At 41.5% G+C, this 19,796-nt stretch overlaps 1 protein-coding gene across 1 annotated transcript in view; it reads left to right on the top strand.

Moving 5' to 3' along the window:
* SUPT7L (SPT7 like, STAGA complex subunit gamma) overlaps positions 1 to 18,580 on the top strand; it is a 562,956-nt gene extending 544,376 nt beyond the window's left edge. The window contains exon 4 of the mRNA XM_044085093.1: positions 16,659 to 18,580. Coding sequence (XP_043941028.1) covers positions 16,659 to 16,921 — 263 coding nt within the window. The 3' untranslated portion in view covers positions 16,922 to 18,580. The remainder of the gene's footprint in view (positions 1 to 16,658) is intronic.
* Positions 18,581 to 19,796: the final 1,216 nt, after the last annotated feature.

The raw sequence follows: 19,796 nt of genomic DNA, 5'->3' as shown, positions 1-19,796 counted from the left end.
ATTTCGAAACAAACCATTTCCAAATGGCTAGCACACTGCATCTATTTCTGCTACAAGCACCATGGAAAACCTACCCCTGTGGGGGTCAGAACTCATTCCACTATAGTTACTTCAACCTCTACAGCATTTCTCAGGGTAGTCCCTACCAGGGACATCCTGGAAGCTGCAACCTGGAGTTCTGTACACACCTTCATCAAGCATTGCCACTTACCTATTTTTTCTAAATCCAGAGCTAGATTTGCTACAGCAGTCTTACAAGGCCTGCTAGCCAGCCCTAACACTTCTTGACTGCCTCCACCCTTCCTCAGCTTTGGGAATCAGGTCTATATCAGAATCACGAAAGCTGTCTTCCGCGAATACATGTTCATCGACACATACGTCGAAGAACGAGAACAGCGAAGTACCAAAAGAGCGAAATGGAGAATGCAGAACGGATTTTCTTGGCCAGCAGGGTGATCGTGGGGATGAGGAAATGAATCCTTTTCCCCACTGTAGTGCAGTCTCGGAGCTGGTATATATAAGAAGTAGGGGGTGGGGGTGCAGGGGGGCTTGCGCCCCTGCAAAAACATTTGAAAAAGTGTTTTAGGTAAGGTTTGTACAGTTAGGTTTACTTTACCTGTATGGCGCTGTTACTTCCGGGAATGTGTTTGGCGTTCTTCATTTCGCTTTTTTGGTACTTCGCTGTACTCATTCTTCATCATTTGCGTCGATGAACATGTATTTGCGAAAGACAGCTTTCGCGATTATATTGTAGACCCTTGGGAATCAACCCCAGTGTGATGACTGCAACAGTGAAACACAAAGAACATAGTACAGTTGTGTACACTTACCGTAAATGTAGATGTTCAAGTGTATTCACTGGTGCAGTCTTGGTTTCCCTCCCCCCAGCCCCCTGGCTTTTTCTATCCTTTCTACCTATCCTCTTTATGGCCATCTTTTATGGCAGGGGTATTTACTTTTTGCTGAATGTGTTCCACACCATGTAATAGCTTCCTGTTTTGGGGGCTCCTGACATTTGGGGCAAGAAAAACTGATGTAATGGCGTCGGCTGCATGTTTTATACCCCCGACGACCTGACGTCATGGAAGAGGCGACAGCATCCGATGCCGAAATCCAAAGACTCTGGTATTCGAGCCGACTGAGGTCGACTGAGGTCTACATGCAGGCAGATAACCCAAGTGTGATGACTGCAACAATGAATACACTCGAACATCTACATTTATAGTAAGTGTACATAGCTGTACTTTCTGTTGATTGTGGTAATGAATTTGAGGTTTCTGGAGCATGTAGTGTGGAGGGATTGGGATTTCTTTAAATGTAATCAGAAACACTGGAGAATTTCCGCCAACCAAACCAAATAATCCAAAATCCAAGGCGAAAAGAACGGAGATCACAACCAGAGATAGTAGAATACTATCAAAATTCACTTTATTAACGCTACCAATGTCACACGTTTTCGTCTATAGAACATCGACTTCATGAGAACTAAATACAGCAAAAGGCCTTTCCTATTCTTTAAATACTTGTAGGCTGAAAGATGTACCTATCATAAACATCATTCAGTAAAGTAATTAATTATTTAAATAAGTAAATTAATTGATTAAACAAATAAAACACTTGGTGGTTGGAGACTCTATCCACAAACACATTCTTTGAATTTACCCTAACACTTCTTAAAAACAATTTTAGTTACCTCTGTAGGAACTTAAAAATTATTTTTTAATAGATATTATTGTTGTAAAAGACATTGTTAAATAAATAGACTTCTAGAATAACTTAAATATAAAAAACATGTATGTATGCATAAAATATAGGTGTATAAAAAACATACAATACCACCACCTACTGGCCTATGAATTAATAAGTCATTGCTAAAAACACAACAATATATATAATAAAATCCTCTTATAGATGACATAAAAAACTGAAGTGTATAATGAGGCGAATAAAGTACATCAGTAGAAGTGTTCACATTAAAGTTTTGCAGCCCTTAACTTTAAAAGTGGGGCAGTGTTAATGTTTTCGTTTAAACCTGGATTTCTTCCTGCATCTAGGGTGACCTGCCACTAGAGCTCCCTATATTCCAACAGGTTTTCCCAGTGTCCACCCCTGTGGTCCACTTGTACCTGTAAAAGAATAAAGAAGTTAAACGGTGCCTGTAAGCAGCCCAGGGAATGTTTAAACAGGGCATTTTTCTCATTTTTTGTCTTAATCTCATAGGTGTGTTCATAAATACGTCTTCTAATCTTCCGCTCCGTCTTACCAATATAAAATGCACCAGAGGGGGAACAGACGGCCAAGTAGACCACTCTTTCACTGTTATACTTAAAAGTATAACTGACTGCTTATCTTCCTATCTCTGCTAGGTATATAAACCCATTCACAATGTGCAATATATTGGCATTGGGAGCAAGCCCCACAATGGTACGTTCTTTTACGTTTACCACCCCCATTCACAGATCCTATTGCAATGGAAAACATCAGTATTGTACTCAATAATAAAAGCCCTATGGTTCTCAGCCATGTCTAATGTTTCCTTCACAGCCTGGTCCTGTTGACTACTATTAACACTACCCAACCCTAAAATAGGGTAGAATTTTGTACCGCTGTTAGAAACAATGTCAATTCTAATGTCATGTAAAAAATCAATAGGGTACCCTTTTTCCCTAAAAAGAAGTTCGAGGAAGTCACATTCTAATTCAAAATCACAGTCAGAGGAGGTCATCCTACTAGCTCGGATGTATTGCCCCCTCACCAGGCTCTTTTTCTGAAACATGGGATGGGAACTATTAAAATGTAAAAAGGAATTTGAATAAGTACATTTGCGAAAAATCTTAGATTTAATTTTCCCCTTGTCAAACTTTTCTATTGACACATCCAAATAACATAAAATGTTCTTGGATACACTGCTAGTAAAGTGCAAAAAATTAGTGGTGGTTTCAGTGTATGATAAAAACTCGTATAATTTTTTATCAGACCCCACCCATTTCTTTAAATGTAGCATTTCTAACAGAGCTGGTTAAGACGTGGCTTTGTAAGTCCAGCAGAATTCGTCTCTTAGTAGAAGATATGAGAGAGAGATTAGCTGGAGTTTTTTGAGTCTGTCCATGTATAACATGTGTTTAAGGCCTAGGATCCTCTTCGTGAGGTACTTTTGTGGCCTTTCCAGCTATTGCACGAGTCTAGTAAGGTAATGCCAAATGGGGCATTATACTCAATGATTGGCCTAATGAGGGAAGAGTAGAGAGAGATGATGACCTCTTTCTTCCTGGATGCAAAACCCTTGCTAATGAGATGTGGTAATGAGATGTACCACATAGAAGGACTTACTGACCACAATGGCAATGTCATGGTCGAAGGAGATGTTGCTGCCAACCTGTGTCCCCAGATCTCTTATAACGCCTTCAGTGTTCTTTGGAGTCCCATTAATGTGGTAATTAGTGGGAACTGAGTTTTTCCCAAAGGGGATGACGATGCATTTTTGGCATTAAGCTTAAGGCCATGGTTTCAACACCAGTCATTGGTCTCAGTGAGGCCTTTTCTGTAGGATGTCTATATCACTTGGGGAGATAATAATGGCTCCCAGCTTGCAGTCGGCTGTGAACTTGGTCAGCCAGAGTCCCCTCCATGTTGGGCTGGACTTCTGAGAAGTAGATGCCAAACAGGAGAGGACCCAGGACCGATCCCTGTGGGACTCCCACTTGTAACTGGTCAGCAGTCTGACTTGGAGTCTGCTGCTTTCACACTGTGGGCTCTATCTGTGAGCCAATTTGCAACTCGCCTAGTTTGGTGAGTTTATCAGTAATTTTTGAGTGAGGAATGGTATCAAAAGCCTTGGCCAGATTGAGGTAGGCTGTGTGAACTGCCTCAAAGAAGTCAACCAGGTTGAGCAGGCATGATCTACCGTTCACAAAACCAAATTGCGTGGGATCTGAAGTTTGGAGAGTCCCTATATCCTTGTTAATTAGGTCCATGATGATGTGCTTTATAGCCTTACATATCAGACTCGTCAGGCTAATGGGGCGATAATTCCCAGGGTCTGTAGTCACTCCCCCTTTATGGAGTGGGATGACTGTAGCAGTGCACCATTCAGTAGGGACAAAAGCCTGAGGTGAGGCTGTGATTGAATAGGGCACACAGGTGTGGTGCCAGTTCACTTTGTAGTTCATGTAGAACACATCCAGGCATATTGTTGGGTCCCATGGAAGCTGTATTCTTGGCCTTGGACAATGCAGCTTTAACCTGTGCCGCAGTAATGCTGGGTGCCTGGCATTCCTCCGGTATTGTGATTGGTCCTTTGGGGGGGGGTAAAGCTGGCACTGAATCTGTCGGCCAGTATGTTGGCAATATCTGTTGGCTCAGTATAGGAAGTACCATTGTGCAGTAACTCAGAGCAAACCTGGGTATTGCCGTGATGATTTTTGATATAACTATATAAGACTTTGCGGTTGTTTTTAGTGTTTGCCACAATTCTGCCTTCATAGCTGGCTTTAGAGGTTTTGATGAGGGATCTCACTTTTTTGTTGAGGTTAATAAGGGAGTTTTTCCAGTCTTGGGACTTCACCTTTTTTCAGCAACAGTTTCTTCCTTCTGTTGTAGAGTTTATTAATGGCTGGGGACCACCAGATTGACTTCCTTTTTTTTGGAGGAGAGCATCTTGGTTCTGTTGGGAATGGCTACTTCCATGCATTTATGTACATGTTCGTACAGTGCATTGGTGTAAGATTCAGCGGTCCTGCATCTATTTTTCATTGACTTGGGTGCTGTGAAGTTAGCTACCTCTGTTTTTAGGAGCCCAAAGTCAGCTTTGGAGAAGTTTTTCATGGTGGATAACTTTGCGGGGGGTGTGGGTGAGATGTGGATTTCCATGGTGATTAGTTTGTGGTTAGATCTAACCAGGGATTGACTATTGGTGTAGAGCAACGGTTGCCCATGTTAGTACTAACTAGGTCAAAAATGTTGCTTCCTCTAGTGGGGGTAAGATTGAGCTGGTCCAGGGCATTGGAATTGATGAATTCCAGGAAGCGTTGGGCCAGTGTATTGGTGCATGAGTAGTTTTCCCAGTTGATGGAGGGGTAGTTGAAGTCACCTAGTATGAGAGTGTTGGGTTGGACCTAATAGTTTCCAGGGTGCTTAGGAACGTAGAGTGAGAGTCTTGGGACATGGTTGGGGACCTATAGCATGCTATGACCTGAATCACTGTCTTACCCAATGTTAGTTGTACCCGAAGTCTCTCCGATGCATTATGCTGGGCTACTAGTCTGGAGGTGTGCATATCCTTTATGAATATGTAGACACCACTGCCTTTAGAGCTTCGCTCCATGTTCTGGGGCCGAAAGGTGTAGAATGAGTTATAGTCTAATAGTGCAGGGGTGCTTTCTGCTGCTTTAAACCAGGCCTCAGTTACAGCACAAATATCGATGTTCTCCATTTTGTGGAGTGCTTCGAGCAAGTGCATTTTGAGATTTAGACTTCCAGCATTTGAGCAGCATGACCCTCAGATTGCATTTTTTTGTAGCTGTTATTGTGGTAATTTGGTCTTTGGAACATCGCCTAAAAAGGCACTATAGGGGTGGCAAGAGCTTTAGCAAGTATCCAGAAACCCAGGGATGACAGATGCAGGCCATCTCTGACAAAGCATCGAGGTTTGTCAGTCATGTCATCCCAAGCAGACAGATATTGGATCCCCTTAGAATGACACCAGAAACTTAGCCAGTTGTTGAAGTCACTCATTTTCTGCTTGTACTGCGGTATCATTCTGGGCAACGGTAGGATGCTACTCAGGGCTAGGGTCATACCTGCCTGGGCCACATAATCCGAGAGCTCCTCCATGTCTCTTCTTATGTAGTCCAGGGAGGTGCGTCTCAAGTCATTCATACCCACATGTACAGTGACAGAGTCATACTTATACTTGTTGTGGAGTGACCTGCGTGCGTGTGTTATGTGTCATAGCTTATTCAATTCCTGGCTTGACTTGAATCTCATTCCTCCTCTAAAACATTAGTGTTCCCTTAATTCCCATTTCTTTTCTATGTAATTTGCTCCTACCTTTTTCTAAAAATCTCACTTCTAACTCTTTTTTTTTTTGTCACTGTTACTATATTCACTACTACTGATATTTTGCTCCAAAAGGCAATGGAAGGTTTCCATCCCATGTTTCGTCTCTGCAACTTTGCTGAACACAATCCATTCTAAAAAGATTCATAGACGCACTTGAGAAAAAAAGCCCATGGAGGGGGACAAAATTTTAAATACTGCTCTTACATACTTAGCTGTTACAATAACAGGATTTGCATTAGCATGCATTTTCTAATGATAATGAAGTCTGAAATATGAATGCCTGTCATTATTTAGTGACTGTGATCCTCAACAATTTGCAGGAAAAACACTCATTTTACAAGGAATAGAACGAAAATATGAGGCAATGCAAAACGCAGGGGTATTATATGAAATGAGGAACAGATGACAGCTTCGCCTGGATGTAATGTAGCAGATTATCTCATACAGAATTCTGCAGATCAGCAGATGGCAGTATAGACTTCACTGTACATATCCCATTCAGTCACTGCATCAAAGTCAGTTTGAGAAAAGATATGTAAAATACTGGCAGGGGTTTATTATGCTGTTACATAAATGTGGATTTTAAAAATTATGGATGTCCATCTTATAATTTCAAACCTTAGTTGTAATTGTCGAATCTGATATCCTTCAAGGATGCATCTGCAGTCCTCACATATGGGTTGTCCTGCCTCAGGCAGCCCTTCGGTCGGCCGGATTCCAAAGTCTGGGTCCGGCGTCGGCTGATGTCGCCCCTTTTCCGACGTCAGAGTGCCTGGGATATAAAAGCGTCAGCCGACGCCATCTTCCTCAGTCTTTCTTGCCGCGCAGTGCCCAAAGCAGAAGCAGTTCACAAGTGCCAGTCGGCCAGCTCCTGTAATTTCAGCTAACCGAAGACTTCAAAAAGCTAAGTACCCCGTTGGGGACTCTTTCTTGCCTCAGCCGATGTCAGATCAAACAGTTAAAGTTAATAATTGTTTAACTTGTGGGAAACAAATACCTCATAAGGATTTCCACTCTTACTGCCTCCCCTGCCTAGGCCCAGACCACGACGTCTCGGCCTGCGCAGCCTGTGCATCCTTCAATAGACGCACTCTTAGGCGTCGGTCGGAGTTTGCAGAGGAATTTTTTGGGGATAGTTACTGTTACAAGATGCTGTCGGAGCTTCCGACTACTCATTTAACCAAAAAAACGGAAGGACAAGGACCGACACACGCGGTCCGTGGTTTCGGCCGAAACCACGGCTAAGCCTACCACGAGTGTCTCGGTTTCTGCTGAAACGGAATCCTTGGTGCTTCCGACCGACGAAACCGCACAACTGACAACCTCGGTCCCGGAGGCCTCCTCTGAGTCGGTCATAGAATTCCCCTCTGAAACTGGTGCTCTGGAGACAACCGACACCATCCCTCTAGACAAAGCCACTCCAGCATGTGGGGCAGCCAGGCTTCCTGCATCCATGTCCATTAAGGCATTTACCCGTACTAAAGCTGCTAAACAGCCAAAATCTCTCCCTCCCAAGGCTATTCCTCAGGGATCCACTTCAGGTTCACAGATTTTAAGTCTAGCTGAGGACCTTATTTCCTTAATTAGGGGCTCTCAGCCCCATCTGGACAGGGGCTCTCAACCTCCTCTAGACAAAAGGCCCAGGGTTGAGCACACAGACCCCCAGTCTTCTGATGAGGCCTCAGATGACTCTGCTCTATCAGACTACCAGGAGGAGGCTTTTATGGCCTACGAGGATTCTGATGCAGAGGAATCTATTCCCTCGGCCTCTCCTCCAGAAGAGTTGTCCTTTGGGGAGACACTTCACTCCATGAGAGAGCATTTCAAATGGCAGGGCCAGGAATTCTCTGATTCCAGAAAGAGGTTAAGGACTTTTTTGCATTTACCTCAGCATAGACCTTTGGCTATTCCTCCTGTTTTAAATGTCATTGATGATGTGTACTTAGTTCTTTTCCAGACTCCCTTCCTCCGGCTCCTATCAAGCCCGATAGGTACTACAGGGTCCCGGACTCACATCATTTCCTTTACAAGGGCCACTCTGCTGACCCAGAAACTATTTCTCAGGGCCCTAAAGGGGTTGCAACCACCACTACAAAAAATCCTCTTCCTTCTGAAAGGGAGTCCAGGGCTTTAGAGAGATGGGGTAAAAAAGTGTATACTTCTTCTACTCTTTCTATGAGGGCATTAAATTGTCAATTCCATATGATACAGTACCAAGAGTATTTGTTAGATGAATTGCATAAAAAACTTTCTTCACCTGAACCCCTAGATCTCAAGGCACTTCAGGATCTGGTACATAACTCTCAACAGGTTAGCAACCATTTCTTGCAGTGTGGTTATGATGCATTGGAAGCTTCATGTAGGCCAGCAATGACAGGTGCAGTCATACGTAGACATGCTTGGCTGAAGGAACAAACTCTGCCAGACCATGTTAAAGCTAAGCTACTGGATGCTCCGCTGGAAAAACAAAAGTTATTTGGCTCCTCGGCTCAAGAGGTCTTAAAGAAATTTGAGGAAAAGGCTAAATCAGTACAAACAGTCAAAGATTTTCTCCAGGTCCAGCCACCAAGATTCAGCAGAAATTGGCCTTCTAAGAATTGGTCCTTTCCGGACACAGACAGATCTCAAAGAGGTAGAAACAGACGTGCCAGAGGTAGAGGGCAAGCTCGGGGTTCCTACAGAGGGCGTCAGTGGCAGGCTCCTAACCAGAGAGGTACTGCAGGGCCTACAACTACTACACAAGGACCATCTCAATGACTTGACTTTGTCCCCGCCAACCAGGTCTCAATTGGAAGCACCTTTGGGCGGAAAGCTATCTTTATTTTCAAAAAATTGGCACAGTATTACAAAAGACAAATGGACACTGCAAATAATAGACAAAGGATACAGGTTCCACTTTCATACATTACCAACAAGACAAGGCATGCCGAACCTGCCACCAAACCAAAGGGCAGAGGCTTTAAAACAAATTTCCAAACTACTACAAATGAAAGCAATAGAGAGGGTTCCTCTCACAGAACAAGGCCAAGGATTTTATTCCAGACTTTTCCTAGTTCCAAGAAAAGAAAAGCAATGGAGGCCTATTCTGGACTTGTCTGCACTGAATACTTACCTCATTGTGCCAAAATTCAAAATGCTGACCTTACAGCAACTCCTTCCCATGCTGGGCAAGGGGTCATGGCTGGTACCTCTAGACCTCAAGGAGGCATACCTGCATGTCCCTATCAGACAAAGTTGCAGAAGACACCTCAGATTTCTTGCAGGTTCAGAGCATTATCAATTCTCAGCATTGCCATTTGGCTTATCTACTGCGCCCAGAGTATTCACGAAATGCCTGGCATCAGTAATTGCACATTGCAGACTTCAGGGGATTCAAATATACCCATACCTGGACGACTGCCTCATACAAGCGGACAGCCAGCAAACACTGGCAAAACACTTAAACTATGCCATCCGACTACTACAGGCCTTGGGATACACAGTCAACATTCAGAAATCAAGACTTGTTCCATCCCAACGAATAATTTTCCTGGGTGCAAAACTGGATACAAACACCCAGATGGCTTTTCTCACAGAAGAAAAACAAGCACAACTACCGGATTATTTCAGGAATCTGACAACACAAACCCAGCTAACTGCAAGGAAAATCCTGCAGGCCCTGGGTTACATGGCATCTTGCATACTTCTGATTCCACAAGCAAGGCTGCATATGAGGAAACTACAATGGTACCTAAGGAGTCTATGGTCTCAGCACAGTCACAGCCTAGAATCTCTGATCCCCCTCATTCCATGCCTTCAAAAGGAATTCCTGTGGTGGGCAAAAGCAAGCCAGTCAAACATGGGCCTGCCTTTCAGCAAGCCACATACCAGCCAAACCATTACAACGGATGCCTCAGATCATGGATGGGGAGCACACATGGAGGGCAGATGCATTCAAGGACAATGGGCACAAAAAGAATTGCATCTGCACATCAACCAAAAGGAAATGCTGGCAGTGATACATTCCATCGAGGCCTTCAAGCACTTCCTGCACCAAGGTCACCTGTTAATAAAGACAGACAATGCCACAGTTATGTGGTACATAAACAAGCAAGGGGGTACCCATTCATACCCTCTTTGCAGGCTGGCAATGAATCTATGGGAACTTTCCTTAAAACTCAATATAGAGCTACAATCCCAGTTCGTACCAGGAAAAGACAATGTACTGGCGGACAGCCTGAGTAGAAACATCATGGATCCACACGAATGGATGTTGCACCCAGATATCTTTCTCCAGATAACAAAGTCATGGGGAAGGCCGGACATGGACCTTTTTGCCTCCCACAACAACCATCAACTGAGGAAATTCTGCACAAGGACATACCATCCTCAAGCATGGAAAGTGGACACCCTCTCCTTCAGCTGGAATACTCTAACAGTATATGCATTCCCACCGCTGCCACTGATGGCCAAGGTCTTACTGAAGATCAGGACAGAGCAACCAAAGGTAATTCTGATACCCCTGGACTGGCCAAGACAACACTGGTACCCACTGTTAAGAAGCATGTCACGCACGAAACCTTGGCCTCTTCCACAATGGCCACTTCTACTGACACAACACAATTACAAGACTCTGCACTCCAGCCTCAAAACCTTACAGCTGACAGCCTGGAAAATACCTTGATTCCTCCCCAGGATAAACTATCCAAAACGGTACAGGATATCATCATGGAAGCCCGGCGTCCTTCCACAAGAAAAGCATATTCAGCAAAATGGAAAAGATTTCGTACCTGGAACACCACAAAGGGTCAAGATCCGACAGTCATGAGCATTCCACATATTCTGGAATACTTGGCTGAAATGCTCCATTATGGCCTTTCTTACTCCTCTATTAAAATTAATGCTTAAGCAATTTCAGCAGAGTACAACACTGATCCACCTGTATTCTCTCATCCTCTACTAAGGCAGTTTCTAAGAGGGATAAAAAACATCAACCCTCCAAGGAAACCTCCAGTGCCTACATGGGACCTTAACTTCATGTTGGAAAAATTAACTCTTCCTCCATTTGAACCAGCAGCATCTTCAGAGCTACAATTCCTATCTTGGAAGACTGCCTTCCTTCTGGCCATAACCTCAGCAAGAAGAGTATCTGAGTTACAGGCCCCCATGGCAGTACAGCCTTTTCTCATTTTTCATCAGGACAGAGTCTCTTTGAGAACCAATCCTTCATTCATGCCAAAGGTGGTATCCAGGGTCTCACTGAACCAAGCTATTCACCTGCCGACCTTCTTTCCAAATCCACAAAATAAAGGAGAAAAACTTCTGCATACTTTGGACACCCACAGACAGTTGCGCTACTACTTGGACAGAACTAAGACTTACAGAAAAACTGACCAACTCTTTGTAGCATATGCTGCTGGTGTACAAGGAAAAGCAATTTCCAAACAGACAATTTCAAAATGGATAGGAAATTGCATTCGGTTCTGTTACTCTTTTCATGGAAAAGCTGTGCCAGTGAACATAAGGCCTCATTCCACCAGAGCAACAGCCACCTCCACAGCCTTCTTAAGAGGGGTGGCTACAAAGGACATTTTAGAAGCTGCTACATGGAGCTCCGTGCATACATTTTCCAAGCATTACAATTTGCCCTTATATTCCAGATCCAGAGCAGGCTTTGCTAGTGCAGTCCTGCAGGGCATGATAGCTACACCATCCTTTTCTTAGTTCCTACCACCCCCAGCTGGGCTATGGTACTCTACCCATATGTAAGGACTGCAGATGCATCCTTGAAGGACATAGTACAGTTTTGTACCTACCATAAATGTAGATGTCCGATAGGTATGCATCTGCAGTCAGGTTTTCCCTCCCTCCTACCCCTCTATGATATACTATGGGTACATATCCCTCATTTTAGCTAGCTGGGGTTATCTTTTGTGGTGTATTTGTTTTTTATTACTGTGCATGTTTGGAATTTTTTCATTTCTCCAAATTTAGCCTTACTTAGAGGGCAACTGACATCTGGGGCAAGAAACACTGAGGAAGATGGCGTCGGCTGACGCTTTTATATCCCAGGCGCTCTGACGTCGGGAAAGGGGCGACATCAGCTGACGCCGGACCCAGACTTTGGAATCCGGCCGACCAAAGGGCTGCCTGAGGCAGGACAAACCCATATGTAAGGACTGCAGATGCATACCTATCAGACATCTACATTTATGGTAGGTACAAAACTGTACTTTTCCTGTGTCCACTAAAAGCCATGGAAGGATGTATTTACAAGCAGCTGCTTATACTGCATTTAACACAGTGCAATGTTTTAACTCCCAGCACCAAGGGCACATTATACTATAGCTTCATATGTTGTTGAGCGTTGTATATGGAACGCCTGTCATTTGGCTGAATATCAGTTTTGTTGAGTGGCAAGTCAGTGTGATTGAAAGATCTTTTAGCTTAATGGCCATTTGACTGGAAATCCATTTCATTGAATGTGACATAGTTACACCTAGCTCCGAAATACACAAATAGAATATGAAGAAGCTTTCTCTGATGATTGTTGTTGCCTACACTAACGATTGGTGGTGCGGTTTCTGTTTGCGAGCTGACAGTTATTCCTTGTGTGATATTTTTTATTCTCTCCAGCTGTGCAGCCATGAAATTAGTATGTTTAACTAAGGAGGAGTGGAGAGCTTTGTTCCCCACATGGGAGGATGCCCCTTTTACTAAAAACATTTCCATGGTGTGCTTTTCACTCTATGATGTTTCAGTGATTTGAAATTCCATTGTAATGAAGTCTTTCAGACACTTGATTTCAATCATTTGGAGCTCAACCAAATGAGCATTCAAGCAAATGTCATACAATCAAGTAACCTTAGCTGGTCCTTTACAGTGATCAGGTATTCCTTAGGACTACATAACATTTCCTTCCAAAAATGTTTCTGAATTGCCCCTGAACCATTGCATTGATTTTACTGTTTTGCTTTCTCTCTAGATATGCATTATCTGCTTTAATTTTATAGGAGTTGGATGCATGGAGTTTCGAAGAAGGAACATTTCCAAGTGGGTTGCAGTCAGCAGTATTTGTTGCTGTCAGGCAGCTCTCTGCACTTTGGAAAATGCTGCAGTTAAATAGCACTTCCCATAAGTTTTTTTTTTTTTTTTTTTTTTTTTTTTTGCAGTGCTCCCTTCTTAAAATATTCACAGTGCAGATTTTTTTTTGTTACTGTATTCACTTGGTTCTTAAGTCATGCTTACACCAGCCATTATTGCTTGAGCAACACATTTGATAATCTGGCCTTCTTTGATAGCTTGACAGTTCAGTACTTGGCCTTTTGACTGTCCTAAGGCTTTTTTCACTATGGTGGATTTTCTTACCGAGATTTGTAAAGCAACCAAAGACTGTCCCTGATGTTATATATAACAGACACATTTGTCATGTCTGTTGACCCGTAAAGGAACACTTCTTGGTGCTCCTAAATACCCTTTCACTACCCTCCTGTGCTTGGACCCATCCCTTTTGTCCAGCTTGTGGTTTTGGAAGTTTCCCCATAGACAAGTAAGTTCTTGTATTAACTCTCTGACAGTTTAGGTTTCAAGGGTTTCATAGTCCTTTGATTTTTAGGAAATTAATTCACACATTAGTTGGAGTGGCTTGCAAGCTCAATGTCTAGAATGTCTGTGCAGTGTGCGGTATCACAACTTGTATCATTGTAGATTATGAGCGCCCAGATGTGGAGGCTTCTGAGAAAAAAAATGTTGAATTGGAAAGGCAAAATAATATGAATCCAAACATAGACCTACCAAGGAGGGGGGACCCCTTCGTATGTAGTTCTGTTGATACAGTATGTATCTGTTACATTTTTTACATTACTCTTGGCAGATGCAGTTGTGTTATTGTGCGTCGGTACCAAATTCTGTTTTACTTTTTACAAGGTTCACAGTCCACTTGTGCCATCTTGACATTATATCTTATAGCAATGGAAGCCTTTGTTTTTCCAAAATATTTTTTATTCAGAAGAACCAGTGATGGAATGATTCGATGTCTGCTTTGATGGTTTTATGTTAAATCTGCCACAAGACCAGTAAGGTTAGACCTGAACCATCAGAGCTGCTAGGAAAGTTTCATCAGTAAAGGGGCCAAGGAAGTAATGCATACCCATATGTTTTGACTGTTGAGTACTTCCGAATAAGATCTGCTGTAGAATGACTCGCTCAGCTGTGCTTCAAGTTCTAAAGGAGAATCTTCGGTTTGTGAACATTTATTTATTATTCTTAGTTTAGTTTCTTTACAGAGGTAGTACACTGATCATAATACACCATTTGCAGGCACAGCCTGCGTGAAGAAAAAAAAACTAATTCACAGAAGTGGAGCAATCTCATAAGCTAAAGAATTCCACAGACAATTGAAGCACTGAGAAAATATTAACAGAACAAAAAAAAATTGTGGATTCATTTTATTGGTAATTTGCAGGAGATGAGCAGCAAGTGAGAACAGTGTTGAAGATGAAGTGATGAGGAGAAAGCATAGCTCTCAACTGTGCAGATTTTCTCAGAATGTCCAGATTTTTGTTTCATATTTTTGGTCTATCTTTCATAAACTGTGTTTTTTTTTTGGCAAATCACTGGCAGTTCATTAAAGACAGTTTCAGACTTCATACACTTCAGAAAATCATGCTAATGCAAAACCTGTTATTCTATCAACTTCCTAGGTTTTTAGGAGCAATAGTTAAAAATTGTCCCTGTGTTTGGGCCTTCATCCCCCAATATTTATGGCTTTGTCCAGATTTCTCCCTTTAAGAGGTTGAGAGGTATGGGGGGAAGAGGGGGTTAGATGATGTGTACAGTGGAATAGCACTTGCAGTCAGATTTTTGGTGGAGGTGTATTTTGAGTTGTGCTGTGAAAGTGGATAATGAGGAAATTTATTTTAGGTGTGTGGGGGGCGGATTACCAGAGTTTGGGTGCAGTAATGGAAAAGGATTGGTCTGTAATGCAGTTTTGTACTTGTATTGGTCACTGTTTACCATACTATTACTTGCAGCACTTGTACTACATTTATATCTCCACAGCACTTTTGGAGTAGAATTTTGATATAATAATTTCTCATGCAAGCAAACTAAATTGTTACATTGTTTGTCTTGCGTATTGATAACTAATTAACAGTAAGTGGTAGTCGCCATGCTTCAGTACTTGTTTCAGTTTGAGTTAATATATATCTACCAAACCACCTGATACAGCAGTAGTTTTTCTGCTGATAATGCTGTAAGCTCAGTTGGAGCAAGTTATCTCTGGGTGGTTTTGTATTCTTGGTAGAGAAAATTGGAGTAGGTTTTGAGGCCATAGCACCACTGGGCAGTAAATGTTTCATTGGGTATTCAGCCCCATCTGTTGTTGATGTCTTGACTGCACATTATGCTCATTCATCTACTTGATATCATTAGACATCTGATGCAAGAAGGAGGGAAGGAAAAGTGGTAAAGAGGGCAGACTCCTGTGCAGATCACTGCCACTGCCCACCTGTCTCTCTCTCTCTCTCTCTGTGTTTCTCAGCAGATCGACAATGTGTAGTTGTATGTTTTACTGGTATATTACCAACACAGGTGATGAACAATTATTGTATTTATGAAGGAATTAAAAAATATGGGTATGGAGAACAACTTATATTATACAAATTTGGTAAGAATAATTTAAGGAATTTAAGAGATGGAAATTTTATAGGAGTGAAGTAAGGGGATAACGAATATGAAATATCCCATAAGCAAGTAATGCAAGGAGTTCCTTAGTTGGATCTACTGCCAATTAATAGGCATGAGGATTTACTTCAGCATTTGCCTTTAACAATGTGTAGGATGATCTAGATGTGATTGCAAATGAAAAAAAAAAAGAATAAATGTCGAAAATACAATGAAAGAGGTAAGTGGAGGAGATTCAGTAAGGTAAGAAGAGTAGGAGCTGGAAGAAAATATTAAAGTAGGGAGTTGTTCTTAGTCTGTAGAAAAGGAGCAGGTAAAGGGGACTTGTCTAACTAGCTGCCAAAGAAGAGATGCAGACAATTCCTAAAGCTTTGACTCTTAGTAACAGTATATTCGGATCTATAAAATAAGGGAAGATAATAGAAGAAAACTGGGTAATAGAATGAAGGAATGAAATGATAAGAAACTCCACAATTATAGAAGGATGCAATCTCTTAGTGAATTGTGAAATAGGGGATCCACTTCATAATTTCATGTACTGATGGTATACAATACTATAAAAGTATGGACTACAAAAAATCTGTAAGAATCTGTAATACTGCATTTGGTGCTCCATCATTTACTCATCTAGGAGAGCATTCACAGCAGCATTGAGGTTGATGCTGGAATTCAGGTGGTGTGAACAAGCGTTTCCTAATACAGGTTGAAACAGGTTCTGAGAATCCATCATCACATTGAATGGTTGTCTTTATGTATAAAATGTAATTCTTGCTCTAACTTGTTTAGATTGTTTACTGCAGTACTAATGTATTAATTCATCTAGAATTATGCAGTTTAACTTCTAGGTAAATATGTTAATATCAGTTTGTTAAGAAATCAATTCTTTTGTTTTTGCAACCGTGTGTTTTTTACTCTACCATCTTTTTGATTTGCAGGGGCAGAAACAAATACAAGTCCTCTCTGGAATTTAACTCAAGTGAAAATGGAACCCCAGGAGAACGAGGAGGGGAATGTACATGGACATGGTGTGCTAAGCAGTGATGTTTTTGAGGAACCTATGTCTGCTATGAGTGAGACAGGAATGCCACAAAGTCCAGATGGTTCAGAGAGAAGCTACAGTTCACACTCTGACGACAGCCTGATGGGATCTTCACCTGTATTTAGTCAGCACCCAAAAAAGAAGGCCAAGAAAATGTAATGACAACCAGAGGACAATAAGCAAGCACATTGTCTCAGGACATGGTCAGCAGCAATAATTGTGGCATGCACGTGCTACTTTCATAATCATTTTTTCAAGGATTAAACAAATCGGAGATAAATTCTGTACATATTGCAATTTATCTTAGAAAACAAAGTTAGTACACAAATACCAAAATATTCTAAGCTGTAATATTAATGGTATGCAATAAGATTAGTTTTTGATTGCTTGTGATCTTATTCTGGGGAAAGGTCACTAGCAATAAATCTGTTTGCTTAATGCAATAAATTAAAGCTTTAGGATGCTAACAGGTTTCATCCAGCAGTCGTGGATTTACCAGCTTAGTAATTCAGAGCAAGTCTCTTAGCCACAGTATTCATAGGCCTTAAGCCAGTAGGACAGCCTTATTAAATAAATAATTAAGCATCTGTGCTACTTAACAGTGAGACTGTGTTGGTCCAGCCATTCCCCTGTAGCTGACTTAGTACTCCCTTCCCCATTTAACCCCGCAGTGATCTTGCATAACATTGTAGAAGGTATGAGGCTACTATCTAGTGTTGGCATGTGTGGGCATCAGTTCTGCTCACTGCTTTGAAACGGTCTCTTGGCAGCATTTCTCCTTTGAGTGCATTTTCATCATTACTCCATCAGCTTAGCTATTACTTAGTTCCTGTTACTATTGTAAATATTATTTTGCATTTATTCTCCTGGGAGGCATGTTTTTTTTCTATTTAAATCGCTTAGTAAATGTGCATTGTGTCTGTTGTGTTCGAGTCCATAAAGCCAGTAGATTAGGGAGACATAAAGCTCAAGTGCTTACTTAACTTAGAGAAAGTTGCACATGTTGCAGAAAGTTTTTGATTCTAAGAAACAATGGGAAAAGTAAATGTTGCTCCTTTTGAGTCTAAGATGGAAGGAAAAGAGAGAAATTGGTGAGAAATCTGTTGAGAAGGAGGCAACAGCAGCAAAACAGGCTGAAGATTAGATGGGTAACACTTGTAAGTTACAAAAAAAATTATAAAGGAGGTTGTAAAGGATTCTGTATCAGATTCAGGTGCATATAGAGTGAAACAGCCAGCTCCTATGTAGGCTCCATTGTCAGGGCTGCATGAAGTCTTGCAGGTGTATGAGCTCTGAGTATGCACAAGATTCAGTTTGTCTTATTGCAGAATCTCCCAAATATACACCTGGGCCTTTACCAGTAAAGAATGTGATGATAATGGTCTTAACTGCATTAATATATTCTGCATCACTGTGCAGCTGAATTATAATCCTAGCATTTTAATTGCAAGGTGTTCACTAGGTATTCTTTAAAAATGTACAGAAAAACACAAAAAAATTCAACAGTCTTTGCCAGGAAAGCAAGAAATTATGAGCAGGGTACTGAAAAGTGACCAATAATCCAATAAAATACCTTGGTATGTAAAAACGTAATCAAGTGGATTTAAAGCAATTTGAGAGTTTATTCCAACAAATACACTTCAGTATACACACATAAATGCATTTAAACACCAGCGTTTTCGTCCCATCAATAAAGACTTCATCAGATGACTGAAAATATTCTGTTTAACATTTATGTAGCCTCTAACATTTAAAATAAACCAGGCAAACCTGTGCAAACTTGCAAGAAATAAATAATTAATGATGCAGTTAAAACCATCTCACACTTTTCTACTTTGAATAATCTAAAATGTTAAAATTCATTTATATTAAAACGTGTTGTAAATAATATTGCAACCATGATAAAAAAGATTCAAAGCATAAAAAATGTCATTTAAAACTCTTACTTTTGCTATCTTTGCCAGGAGTCACACAGGCCCACAAAGGTGGTCAGTACAGCCAGCTCTTTTGCCTGTGTCATTATTGGTAGATGAGGGTAAAACAGAAAAGGAAACGACATCTTGTTATCTGTCTTCAGATGAGATTAAGTGAGACGGGCAGGTCTGGCAGCCAAGTGGCTTGGTGGAAACTTGTGGTGCAGTTTGCATGTTCTCTGTGCTGTATTTACCTTTATCCTTGTGACCTCCTGAAAAGGGACAACATATCAGCCCACTTTGCCTGTTAAGAAATTATAGTGTAAATTAAAATTAAAAAATTGCATAATGGCTCTAGATTCAAACCACAATGAAAGTTCTTCACGTTACCACGTTGATTTTTATTTATTTATTTTTAATTGGTATACTAAAGATCCCTCATCACCAAAATGAAGATGCTATGTAGTATTAAGCAAACTGTATGGTACACTCCTTCACTGTCATGTATATTTAAGGATATGTCTAACACAAACTCTTAGCATCCAGATACCCAGTCACCAGCCCTAAGAAAATGCTGGATAAGCTATTCAAGACTGCCGCAGGCAGGCTGTAGTTCTTGAATAACTTGAAAGCTGACCCTTCCACAGTTTGTGTCATTCAGTTTCAAATGAAGACTTTACCTGTCTAGTCCCTTCATTTTGACAAATCATGGGATATTGAATAGATAATGATAAATGTTTCCACTTTCTCCAGTCTGTCAATAATGATGTCCTTATATTGTCATGTTGCAGTATTCGTAACTGTAGGGAGGTTGTTGCCTGCACCACTGGACATCCGGCCAGTATACCAAAGTCTTAGGAGCAGGGGTACGTGCAGTGTTTGATGTCAGAGCCATAAACCAATGTTGGCTATAAAAGTGACTTCTGCACGTACCCACTTCCGAATGGACTGCCACATACAGTAGTGCCCCTGATAAACAAGGAAGTGGAAATGGAGAAGCTTTTCAGACCCACATGTGAGACCAGGTCAGAGGGTGCCTCATGGAGCATATGCCTGCTGCTGAGGTTTGGAGAGAGAGAGAAATAGATAAACAGGTAAAGAGGGGAGTATTCATAACTATA

Source organism: Protopterus annectens, chromosome 1.part1, assembly GCF_019279795.1.
Source record: "Protopterus annectens isolate FY-2018-M chromosome 1.part1, PAN1.0, whole genome shotgun sequence".
Classification (NCBI taxonomy): domain Eukaryota; kingdom Metazoa; phylum Chordata; order Ceratodontiformes; family Protopteridae; genus Protopterus; species Protopterus annectens.
This window is presented reverse-complemented; position numbering and strand designations above follow the sequence as displayed.